The 16,439-nt window shown below is 48.1% G+C and overlaps 2 protein-coding genes across 4 annotated transcripts; one reads left to right on the forward strand and one right to left on the reverse strand.

Moving 5' to 3' along the window:
• Window positions 1-496: 496 nt before the first annotated feature.
• dcaf15 (DDB1 and CUL4 associated factor 15) lies at window positions 497-13,689 on the reverse strand. Of its 2 annotated transcripts, none has more exons than XM_076995178.1 (13): window positions 13,567-13,689; window positions 12,976-13,073; window positions 12,660-12,798; window positions 12,214-12,320; window positions 10,765-10,880; window positions 10,124-10,282; window positions 9,415-10,020; window positions 8,894-8,985; window positions 3,992-4,114; window positions 3,707-3,789; window positions 3,419-3,523; window positions 2,953-3,068; window positions 497-2,879 (listed from the first exon to the last, which is right to left on the reverse strand). In XM_076995178.1, the coding sequence occupies exons 1-13, from the start codon at window positions 13,660-13,662 to the stop codon at window positions 2,824-2,826; spliced, it is 1,896 nt and encodes a 631-aa protein (XP_076851293.1). In that variant the 5' UTR covers window positions 13,663-13,689; the 3' UTR covers window positions 497-2,823. The 2 variants fall into 2 exon arrangements, with proteins under 2 accessions (XP_076851293.1, XP_076851292.1); XM_076995177.1 differs by having other exon boundaries at window positions 2,953-3,137.
• Window positions 13,690-15,251: 1,562 nt separating this feature from the next.
• Window positions 15,252-16,434, forward strand: smdt1b (single-pass membrane protein with aspartate-rich tail 1b). 2 transcript variants are annotated; one of them, XM_076995209.1, is made up of 3 exons: window positions 15,252-15,435; window positions 15,713-15,860; window positions 16,198-16,434. In XM_076995209.1, the coding sequence occupies exons 1-2, from the start codon at window positions 15,268-15,270 to the stop codon at window positions 15,848-15,850; spliced, it is 306 nt and encodes a 101-aa protein (XP_076851324.1). In that variant the 5' UTR covers window positions 15,252-15,267; the 3' UTR covers window positions 15,851-15,860; window positions 16,198-16,434. The 2 variants fall into 2 exon arrangements, with proteins under 2 accessions (XP_076851324.1, XP_076851323.1); XM_076995208.1 differs by having other exon boundaries at window positions 15,253-15,435; window positions 16,214-16,434.
• Window positions 16,435-16,439: the final 5 nt, after the last annotated feature.

Genomic DNA, 16,439 nt, shown 5'->3' on the forward strand with positions numbered 1-16,439 from the left:
TAGAGGAACGTGGATTTATTTTATTTTTTTTATTTGGGGGAGGGGGGGGGGGGTACGGGACGGGACTGGGTACTAAACAGGTTTGTGCTAAATAGGATGCCATAGCAACCGTGTGAGACAAGTGGCTTCAAGTTATGCGGATGCTAATGATATCTGTAGGATATAACGGACTATGTGTGAAGGCACATCTAATTATATACATAAAAACATAAGGACCAATGGCCCACAATCAGACCAGTGACCTGAAATCAAACTTGCTCCTCACCTTCATTATGAGCTTTGTTTTTTGTAGGTTTTTCAATGGTAATGGCACATGTTATTTTGAGATATTTTTGATAAAATTGGCTGTTGCTTAGCAACACACCGCTCTACGCCTTTATGTAACAAAAAAAGCAAGTCTACTATTGTGCCATAAAGTGTTTCTTGGGGTAATAATTGGGCCTTTGGAGAACAACCCCAAGACTGTAAAGGAATGAATAAATCAAGAGGGTTTTCAAACTTATGACAGCGTTTATTGTGCATTGGTAAACAACAAAAACGGTTGTTCGTGACCGACTGTCCCCTCTGTCCTCATTTGTCATTTGTTCTGATCGCCATGTAATGTTTACATTTGTGTTGTTTCTGTTGTTCATGTCTTGTAAAATTCATCCTGCATGTCCATCACATAAAGTACCAAAAATTAAAATGTGCTGTTGCACTTAATAGGCAGGTATAGTTCATATGAGCCATTTCTCTTTCCTTCTCACTCACTCTCTCACACACACACACACACACACTGTGGCCTGGAAAATACTGTACATGAATATTTTGCCCACCCTGTCCCCACCTCTCTCTCTCTCACACAAACACACAATTAGCCAGCAGACATGTTTCTTGTAGTCTATATGCAGTGTTTTTATTGTAATCCTGTTTCCAATGGCAGCTGTAATAACAAATTAGCAGCTAATTTTATGTGGCTTAATTGTCGATTGGTCAGTGATTTAAAGTTACGTGGCCAATCAGAGTACTTGATTCTACAACAGTTGCACAGATGTACTGGCTGTTTCCTAGAGGAAAAATATAAATCAATATATTTGCTGTTTAATTTAAATATATAGATTTCCTTGTTTACCTGTCATAGCTGGATTTATAAAATAGGTTGTGACTGTTTAATAAGAAATGTGTGATTTTTGTTGACAGTAATTTTGCTAGAAGTCTAAACTTTTTTTATGTACTGTTAATACCATTGCAGCCTTAGATGGTGTGTGCCTGTAGAGTTCGATGTGGAAGAATCCAGACTGTCTAGCTATCCTTGTGCAAGAGACTGAAAGACTCAAAAGAAAAAGATTTCTGTGCAGTATTTCTATGCAGGCTTGTAACTGTCAGTGTTGAGGATTTTGCCAAAGAATGTATCCTGACTTTGAATGCTATAAAAAGACGATATAAACAATCCTCCAATTTATGCAGGTTACATTATTACAGGTAAACATACAAAAAACTTTTAAAATTATTTATTGTATATATAAAAAAAAAAAAAATCAAATGAGACAATATCAAGTCTTGACTGTCAAGTACTGATCTTTCTCTCCCAGCACTGACAACAGCAACCCAACAAACACAATCAAGAGTCCCAGACTCTGGAGAGCAAACTCAAACTGCTCCCAGCATCAACCTGCTGAGCAGAACCAGCCGCACGGGGCTGTGAACACGTTTGGGGGGGGGGCTGCCCTTCAGACCTCCAATTCCCCCAGCTCGGCTTACTGATCAAACTTACTTCAGGACTTTTAAGCTATTAAAACGTCTCTCTGACATCTGGCTAAGGGTTTCCATAGTATTAATAGTGTTAAGCGTTAAACGGTGATGAAGGCCGAGATGGACACTGGAGTCTTACAGGTGGGATGCGGTCACTGGTTTAACAACATGGCTTCATGTTTGGAGGAAAGGCCCAACATTTCTAATAACGAATGTAACTGAACAGACACCCTGTATCAACATCCTGGGCTGAGCACAGCTTGCTTTCGAGTCCCTGACATGTAAACTGAGATTTGGCGTTTGTTATTAAGTTATTACACTAAATAATCTGTGAGCGAGTTTAGGACACACAGCAGTTCCCAGCTGGGCCCACACTGGTGGTCTGGTGGTGGTGGTCAGGTAATCAGCGGACACCTGTTATTCCTACATGACTTCCAAGCCAAACCAAAAGCACCAACAGCCAACGCAGCAAAACAGCTCCCGGAATACCCACAGAAGGGGCGGGGTTTATCTGGAATGTAAACGCCCTCTCCAGAAAGGCGGGCAAACCCACGGAGAGACAGCAAGGGTGCGATGGCAAAAGGCAAGACGCCCGCGAGACCGACGTCATCAAACAAAAACGGAGAATGATTCACAGCCAAGTACTGCACCTGCATACAAATCAATACACTAAAAAAAATGTGTGCAATATACACACACACACACACACACACACACACATATATACACAAAAAGACAATAGAAGATGCATTGTTCATTTCCACTGTGACGAGAGGAGCCTCGAAGGTCGGTTCTGACTCCCTGAGGGTGCAGCTTGCACAGTGTAGCAGCAATGATGCTGCACTACACCTGCAGCACAGGCTCTCCAGTCCATTCCACACGGACCCTCATCCGGCCCACATTTCCCTCCCCAGCCCGACTCCGCTGACTGACGAGGCCCTATGGTCCGGCTGGCCTGGCTGTGGGACCGAGTGGGACACGTGGACAAGGCTGGGGTTCTCCGGAACTGGACTGCAAACCTCAGACATTCAGGACTCCGACGGCTCTGCCAGTATGTTAGGCCAGCACGATATCTCTCTTCGTGTGTGTGTGTTAGAGGACGATCCACGTGCCTCTGTCACTGTCAGCAAGTACTTGTAGAGAAGTCCCTACAACAAAAAAGACACAATTAATGAGCGTGAATGTGTGTGAGTGAGCGTGTGTTTGTATACGTGTGTGTACCTCTATGGAGGGCTTCATTGGTCATTCGGTTGATGTAACGAGAGCTGCTCTCTGGGACCAGCCACCTCATGACTGTATTTACACACGACTTCCTGTACGAACTCCACACACTCCCACTGACAGACACACACACAGGGACATCCAACCTCCGTGAATGTAACATGGTGTGTGTGTGTTCACATTGCCTGAGCATGAAGCAGACCCAGCAGCACTCATGAACTCATGAAATTAAAACATTTTCATGAACGGAAATTATAATGTAAAGAATTCTCTGATCGTCATATTAAAATCCATCCACTGCATTTCTGTGTGTGTTATACACGGACGATACAGAGGTAAGAAACTTTAAACCGTTTTCCAGCAGCTCCATGACTCTGTTGGCTGCTGGAGACCCTGCTCAGGTCGCTGGTGTCACAGTGTTCTTGGTGATCTGACACACCTGATCTGTCTCAGAAAGGCCGCTTACCTTGTTTGACCTTTGAACTCTGTGAGGTCACCAACGCCAACGGTGCAACAAGCCCCCGTGTTCAGATCCCAGCTGACCTGAAGGCTGGAGTGGTATGACTTAGGCCTAGGAACACACGCATGCACGCACGCACGCACGCACGCACGCACGCACGCACACACGCACACAATATATATACAGCAATAAGCAATAGGTTTTCTGTGTGTGTGTGTGTGTGTGAGTGTGAGAGTGTGAGAGTGTGAGAGTGTGAGAGTGTGAGAGTGTGAGAGTGTGTGAGTGTGTGTGTACCTGCTGTGCTCCTCTTCACAGTTGGAGAAAGCCAGCAGCAAAAGTCCAATGTTTATCACTACTATATTTGTCTCTGGGCAAACCTGTCACCATAGAAACAAACCTCAACAACATAACAAGCAAAAAGTTGCCATGGAAATACGATATGCTTGACTAAACATGCAAAACAAATCAATATGGCACTGAAACTAAATTAATTCTACCTAGAGTGATACACACACACACACACACACACACACACACACACACACACACACACACACACACACACACACACACACACACCTCGAGGATGACGACGTCGTAGTCACTAAAGGAGCAGAATTGTGAGGCCCATGCAGCATCGTTCCTGATGACCTCGTTAATCAGATACTCGAAATCCAGCGTCAACTGTTCCACACACACACACTGAGTGGGAGACAGAGACAGTGTGTGTTAGAGTCACACTACAGTCTGGACACACACACACACACACACACACACACACACACACACACTGAGTGGGAGACAGAGACAGTGTGTGTTAGAGTCACACTACAGTCTGGACACACACACACGCACGCACACACACTGAGTGGGAGACAGAGACAGTGTGTGTTAGAGTCACACTACAGTCTGGACACACACACACACACACACACACACACACACACTAAGTGGGAGACAGAGACAGTGTGTGTTAGAGTCACACTACAGTCTGGACACACACACACACACTGAGTGGGAGACAGAGACAGTGTGTGTTAGAGTCACACTACAGTCTGGACACACACACACACACTGAGTGGGAGACAGAGACAGTGTGTGTTAGAGTCACACTACAGTCTGGACACACACACACACTGAGTGGGAGACAGAGACAGTGTGTGTTAGAGTCACACTACAGTCTGGACACACACACACGCACGCACACACACACACACACACACTGAGTGGGAGACAGAGACAGTGTGTGTTAGAGTCACACTACAGTCTGGACACACACACACACGCACGCACACACACACACTGAGTGGGAGACAGAGACAGTGTGTGTTAGAGTCACACTACAGTCTGGACACACACACACACACACACACTGAGTGGGAGACAGAGACAGTGTGTGTTAGAGTCACACTACAGTCTGGACACACACACACACTGAGTGGGAGACAGAGACAGTGTGTGTTAGAGTCACACTACAGTCTGGACACACACACACGCACGCACACACACACACACACACACACACACACTGAGTGGGAGACAGAGACAGTGTGTGTTAGAGTCACACTACAGTCTGGACACACACACACACTGAGTGGGAGACAGAGACAGTGTGTGTTAGAGTCACACTACAGTCTGGACACACACACACACACTGAGTGGGAGACAGAGACAGTGTGTGTTAGAGTCACACTACAGTCTGGACACACACACACACTGAGTGGGAGACAGAGACAGTGTGTGTTAGAGTCACACTACAGTCTGGACACACACACACGCACGCACACACACACACACTGAGTGGGAGACAGAGACAGTGTGTGTTAGAGTCACACTACAGTCTGGACACACACACACACACTGAGTGGGAGACAGAGACAGTGTGTGTTAGAGTCACACTACAGTCTGGACACACACACACACTGAGTGGGAGACAGAGACAGTGTGTGTTAGAGTCACACTACAGTCTGGACACACACACACGCACGCACACACACACACACACACACACACACACACTGAGTGGGAGACAGAGACAGTGTGTGTTAGAGTCACACTACAGTCTGGACACACACACACACTGAGTGGGAGACAGAGACAGTGTGTGTTAGAGTCACACTACAGTCTGGACACACACACACACTGAGTGGGAGACAGAGACAGTGTGTGTTAGAGTCACACTACAGTCTGGACACACACACACGCACGCACACACACACACACTGAGTGGGAGACAGAGACAGTGTGTGTTAGAGTCACACTACAGTCTGGACACACACACACACTGAGTGGGAGACAGAGACAGTGTGTGTTAGAGTCACACTACAGTCTGGACACACACACACGCACGCACACACACACACTGAGTGGGAGACAGAGACAGTGTGTGTTAGAGTCACACTACAGTCTGGACACACACACACGCACGCACACACACACACACTGAGTGGGAGACAGAGACAGTGTGTGTTAGAGTCACACTACAGTCTGGACACACACACACGCACACACACACTGAGTGGGAGACAGAGACAGTGTGTGTTAGAGTCACACTACAGTCTGGACACACACACACACTGAGTGGGAGACAGAGACAGTGTGTGTTAGAGTCACACTACAGTCTGGACACACACACACACTGAGTGGGAGACAGAGACAGTGTGTGTTAGAGTCACACTACAGTCTGGACACACACACACGCACGCACACACACACACACTGAGTGGGAGACAGAGACAGTGTGTGTTAGAGTCACACTACAGTCTGGACACACACACACACTGAGTGGGAGACAGAGACAGTGTGTGTTAGAGTCACACTACAGTCTGGACACACACACACGCACGCACACACACACACTGAGTGGGAGACAGAGACAGTGTGTGTTAGAGTCACACTACAGTCTGGACACACACACACGCACGCACACACACACTGAGTGGGAGACAGAGACAGTGTGTGTTAGAGTCACACTACAGTCTGGACACACACACACACGCACGCACACACACACACTGAGTGGGAGACAGAGACAGTGTGTGTTAGAGTCACACTACAGTCTGGACACACACACACACACACACACTGAGTGGGAGACAGAGACAGTGTGTGTTAGAGTCACACTACAGTCTGGACACACACACACACTGAGTGGGAGACAGAGACAGTGTGTGTTAGAGTCACACTACAGTCTGGACACACACACACGCACGCACACACACACACACACACACACACACACACACTGAGTGGGAGACAGAGACAGTGTGTGTTAGAGTCACACTACAGTCTGGACACACACACACACTGAGTGGGAGACAGAGACAGTGTGTGTTAGAGTCACACTACAGTCTGGACACACACACACACACTGAGTGGGAGACAGAGACAGTGTGTGTTAGAGTCACACTACAGTCTGGACACACACACACACTGAGTGGGAGACAGAGACAGTGTGTGTTAGAGTCACACTACAGTCTGGACACACACACACGCACGCACACACACACACACTGAGTGGGAGACAGAGACAGTGTGTGTTAGAGTCACACTACAGTCTGGACACACACACACACTGAGTGGGAGACAGAGACAGTGTGTGTTAGAGTCACACTACAGTCTGGACACACACACACGCACGCACACACACACACTGAGTGGGAGACAGAGACAGTGTGTGTTAGAGTCACACTACAGTCTGGACACACACACACGCACGCACACACACACACACTGAGTGGGAGACAGAGACAGTGTGTGTTAGAGTCACACTACAGTCTGGACACACACACACGCACACACACACTGAGTGGGAGACAGAGACAGTGTGTGTTAGAGTCACACTACAGTCTGGACACACACACACACTGAGTGGGAGACAGAGACAGTGTGTGTTAGAGTCACACTACAGTCTGGACACACACACACACTGAGTGGGAGACAGAGACAGTGTGTGTTAGAGTCACACTACAGTCTGGACACACACACACGCACGCACACACACACACACTGAGTGGGAGACAGAGACAGTGTGTGTTAGAGTCACACTACAGTCTGGACACACACACACACTGAGTGGGAGACAGAGACAGTGTGTGTTAGAGTCACACTACAGTCTGGACACACACACACGCACGCACACACACACACTGAGTGGGAGACAGAGACAGTGTGTGTTAGAGTCACACTACAGTCTGGACACACACACACGCACGCACACACACACTGAGTGGGAGACAGAGACAGTGTGTGTTAGAGTCACACTACAGTCTGGACACACACACACACGCACGCACACACACACACTGAGTGGGAGACAGAGACAGTGTGTGTTAGAGTCACACTACAGTCTGGACACACACACACACGCACGCACACACACACACTGAGTGGGAGACAGAGACAGTGTGTGTTAGAGTCACACTACAGTCTGGACACACACACACACACTGAGTGGGAGACAGAGACAGTGTGTGTTAGAGTCACACTACAGTCTGGACACACACACACACTGAGTGGGAGACAGAGACAGTGTGTGTTAGAGTCACACTACAGTCTGGACACACACACACGCACGCACACACACACACTGAGTGGGAGACAGAGACAGTGTGTGTTAGAGTCACACTACAGTCTGGACACACACACACGCACGCACACACACACTGAGTGGGAGACAGAGACAGTGTGTGTTAGAGTCACACTACAGTCTGGACACACACACACGCACGCACACACACACACACTGAGTGGGAGACAGAGACAGTGTGTGTTAGAGTCACACTACAGTCTGGACACACACACACACTGAGTGGGAGACAGAGACAGTGTGTGTTAGAGTCACACTACAGTCTGGACACACACACACGCACGCACACACACACACTGAGTGGGAGACAGAGACAGTGTGTGTTAGAGTCACACTACAGTCTGGACACACACACACGCACGCACACACACACTGAGTGGGAGACAGAGACAGTGTGTGTTAGAGTCACACTACAGTCTGGACACACACACACGCACGCACACACACACACACTGAGTGGGAGACAGAGACAGTGTGTGTTAGAGTCACACTACAGTCTGGACACACACACACGCACACACTGAGTGGGAGACAGAGACAGTGTGTGTTAGAGTCACACTACAGTCTGGACACACACACACACTGAGTGGGAGACAGAGACAGTGTGTGTTAGAGTCACACTACAGTCTGGACACACACACACGCACGCACACACGCACACACTGAGTGGGAGACAGAGACAGTGTGTGTTAGAGTCACACTACAGTCTGGACACACACACACACTGAGTGGGAGACAGAGACAGTGTGTGTTAGAGTCACACTACAGTCTGGACACACACACACGCACGCACACACACACACACACACACACTGAGTGGGAGACAGAGACAGTGTGTGTTAGAGTCACACTACAGTCTGGACACACACACACACACACACACGCACACACACCTGTCCTGTGTACTGTCCTGTAACCAGCTGCAGGTTTTGTCCCTTCAGATCCGAGACAGTGAAAGGAAGCTGAACTTTATCCTCCTCTTCTCCTGATACAGATGTGTGTGTGTGTGTGTGTGTGTGTGTGTGGGGGGGGGGGGGGGGGGGGGGGGGGGGGGAGTGAGAGAGAGAGTGAGAGAGAGAGAGGGAGAGATATTGCATGTTTTTTTCACCTATATTTTTGTCAAGTGGTCTTTTTGTTTATTAGCAATGTACACAATTACCTAATGTCATTTAAAATATTCATATTTTACGTGATTATTACATTTTTCAGCATCACATTTGAAGAAACTTTTTTTTTTGGGGGGGTTCATTAATTTTTTTAATCGACACCTACACTGGTTGGAGCAGATTTGACAGATATCTGTTCATGATTAACTGCACGTGTGACTAATGAGATTTTGTCCTGCTGTGTGTGTAGCGTCACGCCTGCCCTGTGTACACACCTCTTCCCGTACGAGTGTGTGAGTGTGTCTCACCGCTTTCCTGCTCCGTGTTCCCCGGCTGTCGGAGGCGGTATCGCAGCTGTGTGTAGTTCACATATATCGGCTCCGATGACGTTGGCAACGTAGCGTGTGGGGACAGAGGGCAGGAAGAGGAAGCCGACGCTGGAGAAGAGACCGCGTTACCCATAACCCCCTCCTCCGACTCTGCTGGCCACGCCACACTTTGGCTCCCGCCTGAAGTAGTTGGAGGCGGGGCAGCTGATCTCTCCCCCTGTCGTTCCTCCACTACGTCCTTGGTCCCTCCCTCCGCCCCGCCCCTGCCCTTGGCCCCGCCCCTCTGCCCTCCCCCGCTCTCTCTCCTCCGGCGCTCGGCCCCACCCTCCGCTCCGGCTGCTTGCGCTCGCCGGAAGAGGTCTGCCACAAACTCGCGGGCCCGCACCGCCGCCTGGGAGCGGCCCGGGGAGAGGGGTGTGGTTGGGGGCGGGGCCTGGCGGCGATCTGGAGACCCTTGAGAGGATGAAGGAGAAGAGGAGGATGAGGGGGAGGGGCAGGGAGGATGAAGACAGGAGGGAGGGGTCGTCTCTCTCTTTCTGTACAAGATCTGATGCTTCTGTCCGGCCGACTGTTGCTGGTCTCCACCTGAGAGAGCACAAAAGCAGAGAGTGAGAGACATTGTTACACACACACACACACACACACACACACACACACACACACACACACACACACACACACAGCTCACCAGGGCAGAGGGAGATGGCACAGGCCACGAGGGAGTAGCTGGTGTTGAGCAGGATCACCTGGTCTTTCTTCAGCTGCAGTGCGGGTTGGAAAGTTGGGAATGGGTAGACCACCTGATAATGAGCATTCAGCACAAAGCCATGCTGCAGACAGTCTCCTCCTACACACACACACACACACACAAAATCATCTAGCCATTACTGTAACAACAGAAAAGAGTTGTGTGTTGGTGAATGTGTACACTCTTATGCATACATCAGATAATTGTGTGTACAGTCATGGCCAAAGTTTTTTAATTTTGGTTTTCACAAAGTTTGCTGCCTCAGTTTTTAATGGTGGCTATTTGTATTCACTCTATATTGTAGAGAGTGATTAGATGAATTGCCATTAATTGAACCATATCACAAAAATGACTGCATTCCAGCCATATAATTGTGCTTCATTATATCATATAAACATCTCACAGGTTCTAAAAGGTAAAAAAAAAAAAGAGGCAGCAAACTTTGCGTACCAGTGAGTGTAGTGAACACCGTTGGTCCAGGGCAGCAGTACTTGCAGGGCAGAGTGTGTGTGTGTGTGTGTGTGTGTGTGTGTGTGTGTGTGTGTGTGTGTGTGTGTGTGTGTGTGTGTGTGTGTGCATACCAGTGCACTGCTGGCAGGGCAGGGTGGGAGGCATGGTGGCGATGGTAACATAAATGTCCCTCATGTTCTCATCGCTTATCATCATGTTCATCACAGCCGAGCTGCTAGTCCGAGTACTGACACACAGACACACACACACACACACACACACACACACACACACACACACAGCGGAGGATCCACAACTTTAGCAACTTTAGCTAGAACACACACACACACACACACACATCTATAACAACCGCAGACATTCTGGATTCTCTGGGCTCTCCGTGTGCTAGACTAAGGTGCTCGTCTGGAGCTGTGCCACACAGGTCTAGTGACCTCAGGGGTGTGAGCGGGTCTAGTGACCTCAGGGGTGTGAGCGGGTCTAGTGACCTCAGGGGTGTGAGCGGGTCTAGTGACCTCAGGGGTGTGAGCGGGTCTAGTGACCTCAGGGGTGTGAGCGGGTCTAGTGACCTCAGGGGTGTGAGCGGGTCTAGTGACCTCAGGGGTGTGAGCGGGTCTAGTGACCTCAGGGGTGTGAGCGGGTCTAGTGACCTCAGGGGTGTGAGCGGGTCTAGTGACCTCAGGGGTGTGAGCGGGTCTAGTGACCTCAGGGGTGTGAGCGGGTCTAGTGACCTCAGGGGTGTGAGCGGGTCTAGTGACCTCAGGGGTGTGAGCGGGTCTAGTGACCTCAGGGGTGTGAGCGGGTCTAGTGACCTCAGGGGTGTGAGCGGGTCTAGTGACCTCAGGGGTGTGAGCGGGTCTAGTGACCTCAGGGGTGTGAGCGGGTCTAGTGACCTCAGGGGTGTGAGCGGGTCTAGTGACCTCAGGGGTGTGAGCGGGTCTAGTGACCTCAGGGGTGTGAGCGGGTCTAGTGACCTCAGGGGTGTGAGCGGGTCTAGTGACCTCAGGGGTGTGAGCGGGTCTAGTGACCTCAGGGGTGTGAGCGGGTCTAGTGACCTCAGGGGTGTGAGCGGGTCTAGTGACCTCAGGGGTGTGAGCGGGTCTAGTGACCTCAGGGGTGTGAGCGGGTCTAGTGACCTCAGGGGTGTGAGCGGGTCTAGTGACCTCAGGGGTGTGAGCGGGTCTAGTGACCTCAGGGGTGTGAGCGGGTCTAGTGACCTCAGGGGTGTGAGCGGGTCTAGTGACCTCAGGGGTGTGAGCGGGTCTAGTGACCTCAGGGGTGTGAGCGGGTCTAGTGACCTCAGGGGTGTGAGCGGGTCTAGTGACCTCAGGGGTGTGAGCGGGTCTAGTGACCTCAGGGGTGTGAGCGGGTCTAGTGACCTCAGGGGTGTGAGCGGGTGCCAAGCGCCTCCAGATCAGCTGCGTCATGGCAAGACAGCTGCTGATCACGGAGAGCCGCCAGCAGCCGCGCAGGGCCAGCCCGAGGGGTCAGGGGTCAGCCACGCAGGGCCAGCCCGAGGGGTCAGCCGCGCAGGGCCAGCCCGAGGGGTCAGGGGTCCTCACTTGAAACCGAAGATGGCGATCTTGGAGTGGTCGTTGTGCCACTCACACACCGTAAGATACAGGTCGTTATAGATGTCCTCACCTTCAAACAAACGCACGTGGTGCACCTGAGGGACAGAGAGGGAGGGATAGAGAGAGAGGGATGGATAAAGAGTGAGAGAGAGGGGCGAGATAGAGGGTAGAGAGAGATAGAGACAGGGGATGATGGAGGGATAGAGAGAGAGAAATTGACAGAAAGAGGGGGAAATAGAAAGAGAGAGAAAGATAGAGGGAGCATTTTTCTTCTCAGAGTAATGTAAACAAGTCCCTGCAGCAGTTCTGAGTGACAGTTAAGACTGTAAGACTGAATTACTGTAAGTGTGACAGCACATCAGCGTGGGGTCACTGGGGTCACTGGCTGACCCCAGTGACCCTCCTCGGGCCTTCAGGAAGGGTGCGGCAGTCACCTGTTTGAGACGGCTGTGCAGGTTGAACTCCCACCAATACAGGTGGTACGTGTAGAAGGAGAAGTCATCGTCCTCGCCGCTGTCGCTGGTGTAGGACAATACGTAGCGGCCGCACTTCATAAAGCCCAGAAAGACGTGACTGTGGCGTGAGACGAGGGGACGGGGGACATGTTAGGGGGCTGTTGCACTCTAACCCATTAAATCACCAGTTTCTGGCCACAGGACCACCACCGAGATGTTACTGGGGAGGGGAGGTCTAGAACATGGAGTACATGTACAGCTAGAACATGGAGGCTGCAGGCGTCCACACACTCACCCTGCCCTGAGGAACTCCTCACTGACGATGCTCTTTAACGGGACACACACGCGGGGCGGCAGCTTCCGGAACAGTCGCTGAGACAGCTGCCCGGAGATCTATCCACGTGAGCCGGAAACAGTATGTGAAAGTGAAGGAAGATCATCAGAAACTTGAACTATAACGTTACATCTCGTAAACACAGAGGCAGCCGTCCATGATCACACACATTACTGACAGCAGCACATCACAGCTTCAACACTGGAACTCACACCAGCTACGTTCACTAAGGTGAAACTGGCACTGTAGTTCGGATGGCTAAACCACACGGTGAACGACAGACGGATAACAACGTTAACTAAACTCCAACGGGCAACATATCAGGGTATGAATGTGGTGAACACAAAGTGTCTAGCGCTCCGTGTCACGCCATTAGCTCTGCTCGTGCACAGCGGCGGCGGTTACGAGCGTGTGGGTGCCGAGGCGGCGCTGCTAGCACACGGCTAACAGTACAGCCGACTACGAGCTACTAACGCGTTTAAAACCGTTAGTTTGACAGCGCTGGTTTACGCGTTAAGAAAAAAAGGGGTTATTTGATGCTGACACGTCTACCTTTCCGCGTGCGAGGAGTTTGACAACGTGGTCTTTGGGTTTTCTCTGTTGTTTTTGTTTCTTGTCCTCTTTTTCCGATTTCGAGCTGGGCGCCATTTTTGCTTTTGCACACTCCTTGGACTCGCCCACTGCTCGGCCCACGTAACGGAGCGATTGGATTGCTATGCCATATGGACGAATTTGATTGGTTTAAACAAACGCCAATCAAAGCAAGAGCGTTTTCAGCTTTCCTCGTTGGAGAATTTATATATATACGCGAACATAAATTATTAGCTAAATCACTTTATTGACGTATAGAAAAGGTGACTGGTAACATATATACCTAAAAATCATATATGTAATATATAGCATATTATAACGTATTTGAAGTCTTGCCGCTGAAAAAAATGTTCTAAATTACAGTAAATAAAACCTGTTCTAAACTATTTTGTCTGTTCCCCTTTAGACTGTTCTGAAGAGAGCCTTATACACACGCTTAGTTTCTTTTGCGACACAACTGATGTGAGTCGAGTTGTCGTTAAAAACCTGAATATCTCAAACATTATATTGTTATATTGTTTAATACTGTATACTTTTTATTGTTGTCCTAGGAGGTCTAGTAGAGATTACGAAACATCGGATTGACTGTTAGAATTAATTAGGGTGACCAAAGTCCGTATTTCCCGGGACATGTCCGTATTTCACGTCCTGTCCCGGGCGTCCCGGGTTTTTTTTAAGTGAGGAAATGTCCGGGTTTTTAAATTACCTTCATTGGACCATCATTTGTTATTGAAGTTTTTGTTCTTGACTTTTAATGAAAAGCATTTTTAATAAACCAACTGTAAATATCATGTTATTGTAGGATTGCGTGGGCCTATGTTAAGTCCACAGTATATGTGCCGCCCATAGTTATTATAATATATTATAATATCAATACTGTAGCAATACTGTAGCTGTAGCAATAACTAGGGACCCCACACATCCTCTTCATACTGCGTTTGAGGTGCTCCCCTCAGGCCGGCGTTATAGAATGCCTCTGGTGAAAAAAAAGATCTATAAAGGAGCATTTGTTCCTAATGCTATCAAACAGATTAACAACTCACACTAATTTGTTCTAAGGTTTGTGTATGTTTTTATGTTTTTATGTACTTATGATTATCGTTATTACTTTGGTTGTGGTGTTGCTGTGTTGTATGGTGGTGAAACCAAAGAAAAATTTTCTGCTTCGGCAGAACAATAAAGTTTTATTCTATTCTATTCTATTCTATACATATGGATCGATATTAGTATTATATCAAATTATGGGAAACTAAATGTAAAATGACAACAAATCAACAGATTTTCACTTGTGTATTTGTAAATAAACAAATAACATAAAACAAACAAATTTTAACTGAAAAAGGCTATGGACAATGTAACTCTTGTAACGTATTCATTTAAATAAAGTGTGTTTTAAAAACGTGGCATATCCTTCATTCCATGAATAGTACAACGTGTCACGTGGTGGTGTATCTTTCACCTATTTATATATTGATTAAAAATAGAAATATGAAAGATTTCTAATTTTGAATATGATGTATTAACAGCAAATTAACAAAATGAGTGACTCAGCAATCCAACGCTTAAGCTCAGTGTTAATGCGTGGAGCATGAATGAATCACAGGGCGTTAATAAGTTACGTATTTGAGACGCAGGCTCCCCTCCCCAACGAGTACACAAACAATGAACATGGCGTTCGTACCGGCCAGTTTGTGTCGGACGGTCCTCCTGGGAAGCAGGGTAACGTTGACAAGAAAAACCTGCTTAAACTCACGGAATATGAAAGGAACACTACTGAGTCGAAATGCAGTGACATCAGTATCGGGTGCTATACTTCCTAAGCCAGATAAGGTATGTTTTCTTTGTACTGGATGTAAAAATCTAAAAACGTAAGTAAAAGGGGCGTAAGTTATATTAGCGACGGTATGTGAACCAATGAAAGCTCGGAGCGGTGTGATGGACGTACGCCAGGGCCAGTGAACGTACAATACGGAAGTAATTCGCGTACAGTATTTCTGTAGTAGCTATTACACAAATGGTTCAAAAATGCTGCTAATAACATTTATAGCACCACTTGTCATGGAATAATTAGTTACTTCGATTCTATTCTATGCGTTTCTCTGTTCAGGTACCGTTTGGTCTAACGCGCATAACAGTGGTGGTGGTCCCCTTCTTGTACATGGGCACCCTGATCAGCAAGAATTTTGCCGCTATCCTGGAAGAGAACGATATCTTCATTCCCGACAACGACGACGATGACGACTGAACAGAGGACAGTAAGAGCCCACCTGCTCTCCCTAATATTCAAATAGCCCCCTAGTATGAATTAGAAGAAATGCCCAGGCTACTGGAATTTTTCTAATAATCTATTAACCAGAGGTGTATAATCCAGGTTCAGAAAGTAAAAGTCCTCACCAGGATTTTGCTCAAGCTTGCTAGATTTTCTAATTAGTGCAATCCAGGTAAAATGAGTGGAATCAACACAATCCAGGAAGCCTGAGCAAAATCCTGGTGAGGACTTTTACTTTCTGAACCTAGATTATACACCTCTGCTATTAACAATATTTTGCTAATTTTGCTTGTGTGGATGGTTTTACCAATGACAAAATATAGTTTTTTGTTTCCTCAGAATAGGAAAAGCATGTTAAGGATGGGTCTTGCATTGGAGCTGGTGCACAGGATCGGTGCAGGAATGTGTTAACCTGTCACATTCTCTTTACATCGCCTCCTTCCAATCACCACCTGATCCAGTTTCCTTTCTGTCTTTAAGGATATATAACGAAACCAGCTTTCCTCACTCATGTTCGCAAGGATCGTTTGCCTTGATGAAGTAAAATATGATTGAATTGAGTCGG

The sequence above is a fragment of the Brachyhypopomus gauderio genome, unplaced genomic scaffold (assembly GCF_052324685.1).
Source record: "Brachyhypopomus gauderio isolate BG-103 unplaced genomic scaffold, BGAUD_0.2 sc185, whole genome shotgun sequence".
Lineage (NCBI taxonomy): Eukaryota > Metazoa > Chordata > Actinopteri > Gymnotiformes > Hypopomidae > Brachyhypopomus > Brachyhypopomus gauderio.

Coding starts and splice junctions, on each gene's coding strand:
- dcaf15 (XM_076995177.1), bottom strand. CDS start 13,662: ATGGCGCCCAGCTCGAAATCGGAAAAAGAGGACAAGAAACAAAAACAA. Junction 10,283..10,764: donor GCCCTGCCAGCAGTGCACTG/GTATGCACACAC, acceptor GTGTGTGTGTAG/GAGGAGACTGTCTGCAGCAT. Junction 3,138..3,418: donor GAGTTCAAAGGTCAAACAAG/GTAAGCGGCCTT, acceptor CTTCATGCTCAG/GCAATGTGAACACACACACA.
- smdt1b (XM_076995209.1), top strand. CDS start 15,268: ATGAACATGGCGTTCGTACCGGCCAGTTTGTGTCGGACGGTCCTCCTG. Junction 15,436..15,712: donor TACTTCCTAAGCCAGATAAG/GTATGTTTTCTT, acceptor TTCTCTGTTCAG/GTACCGTTTGGTCTAACGCG.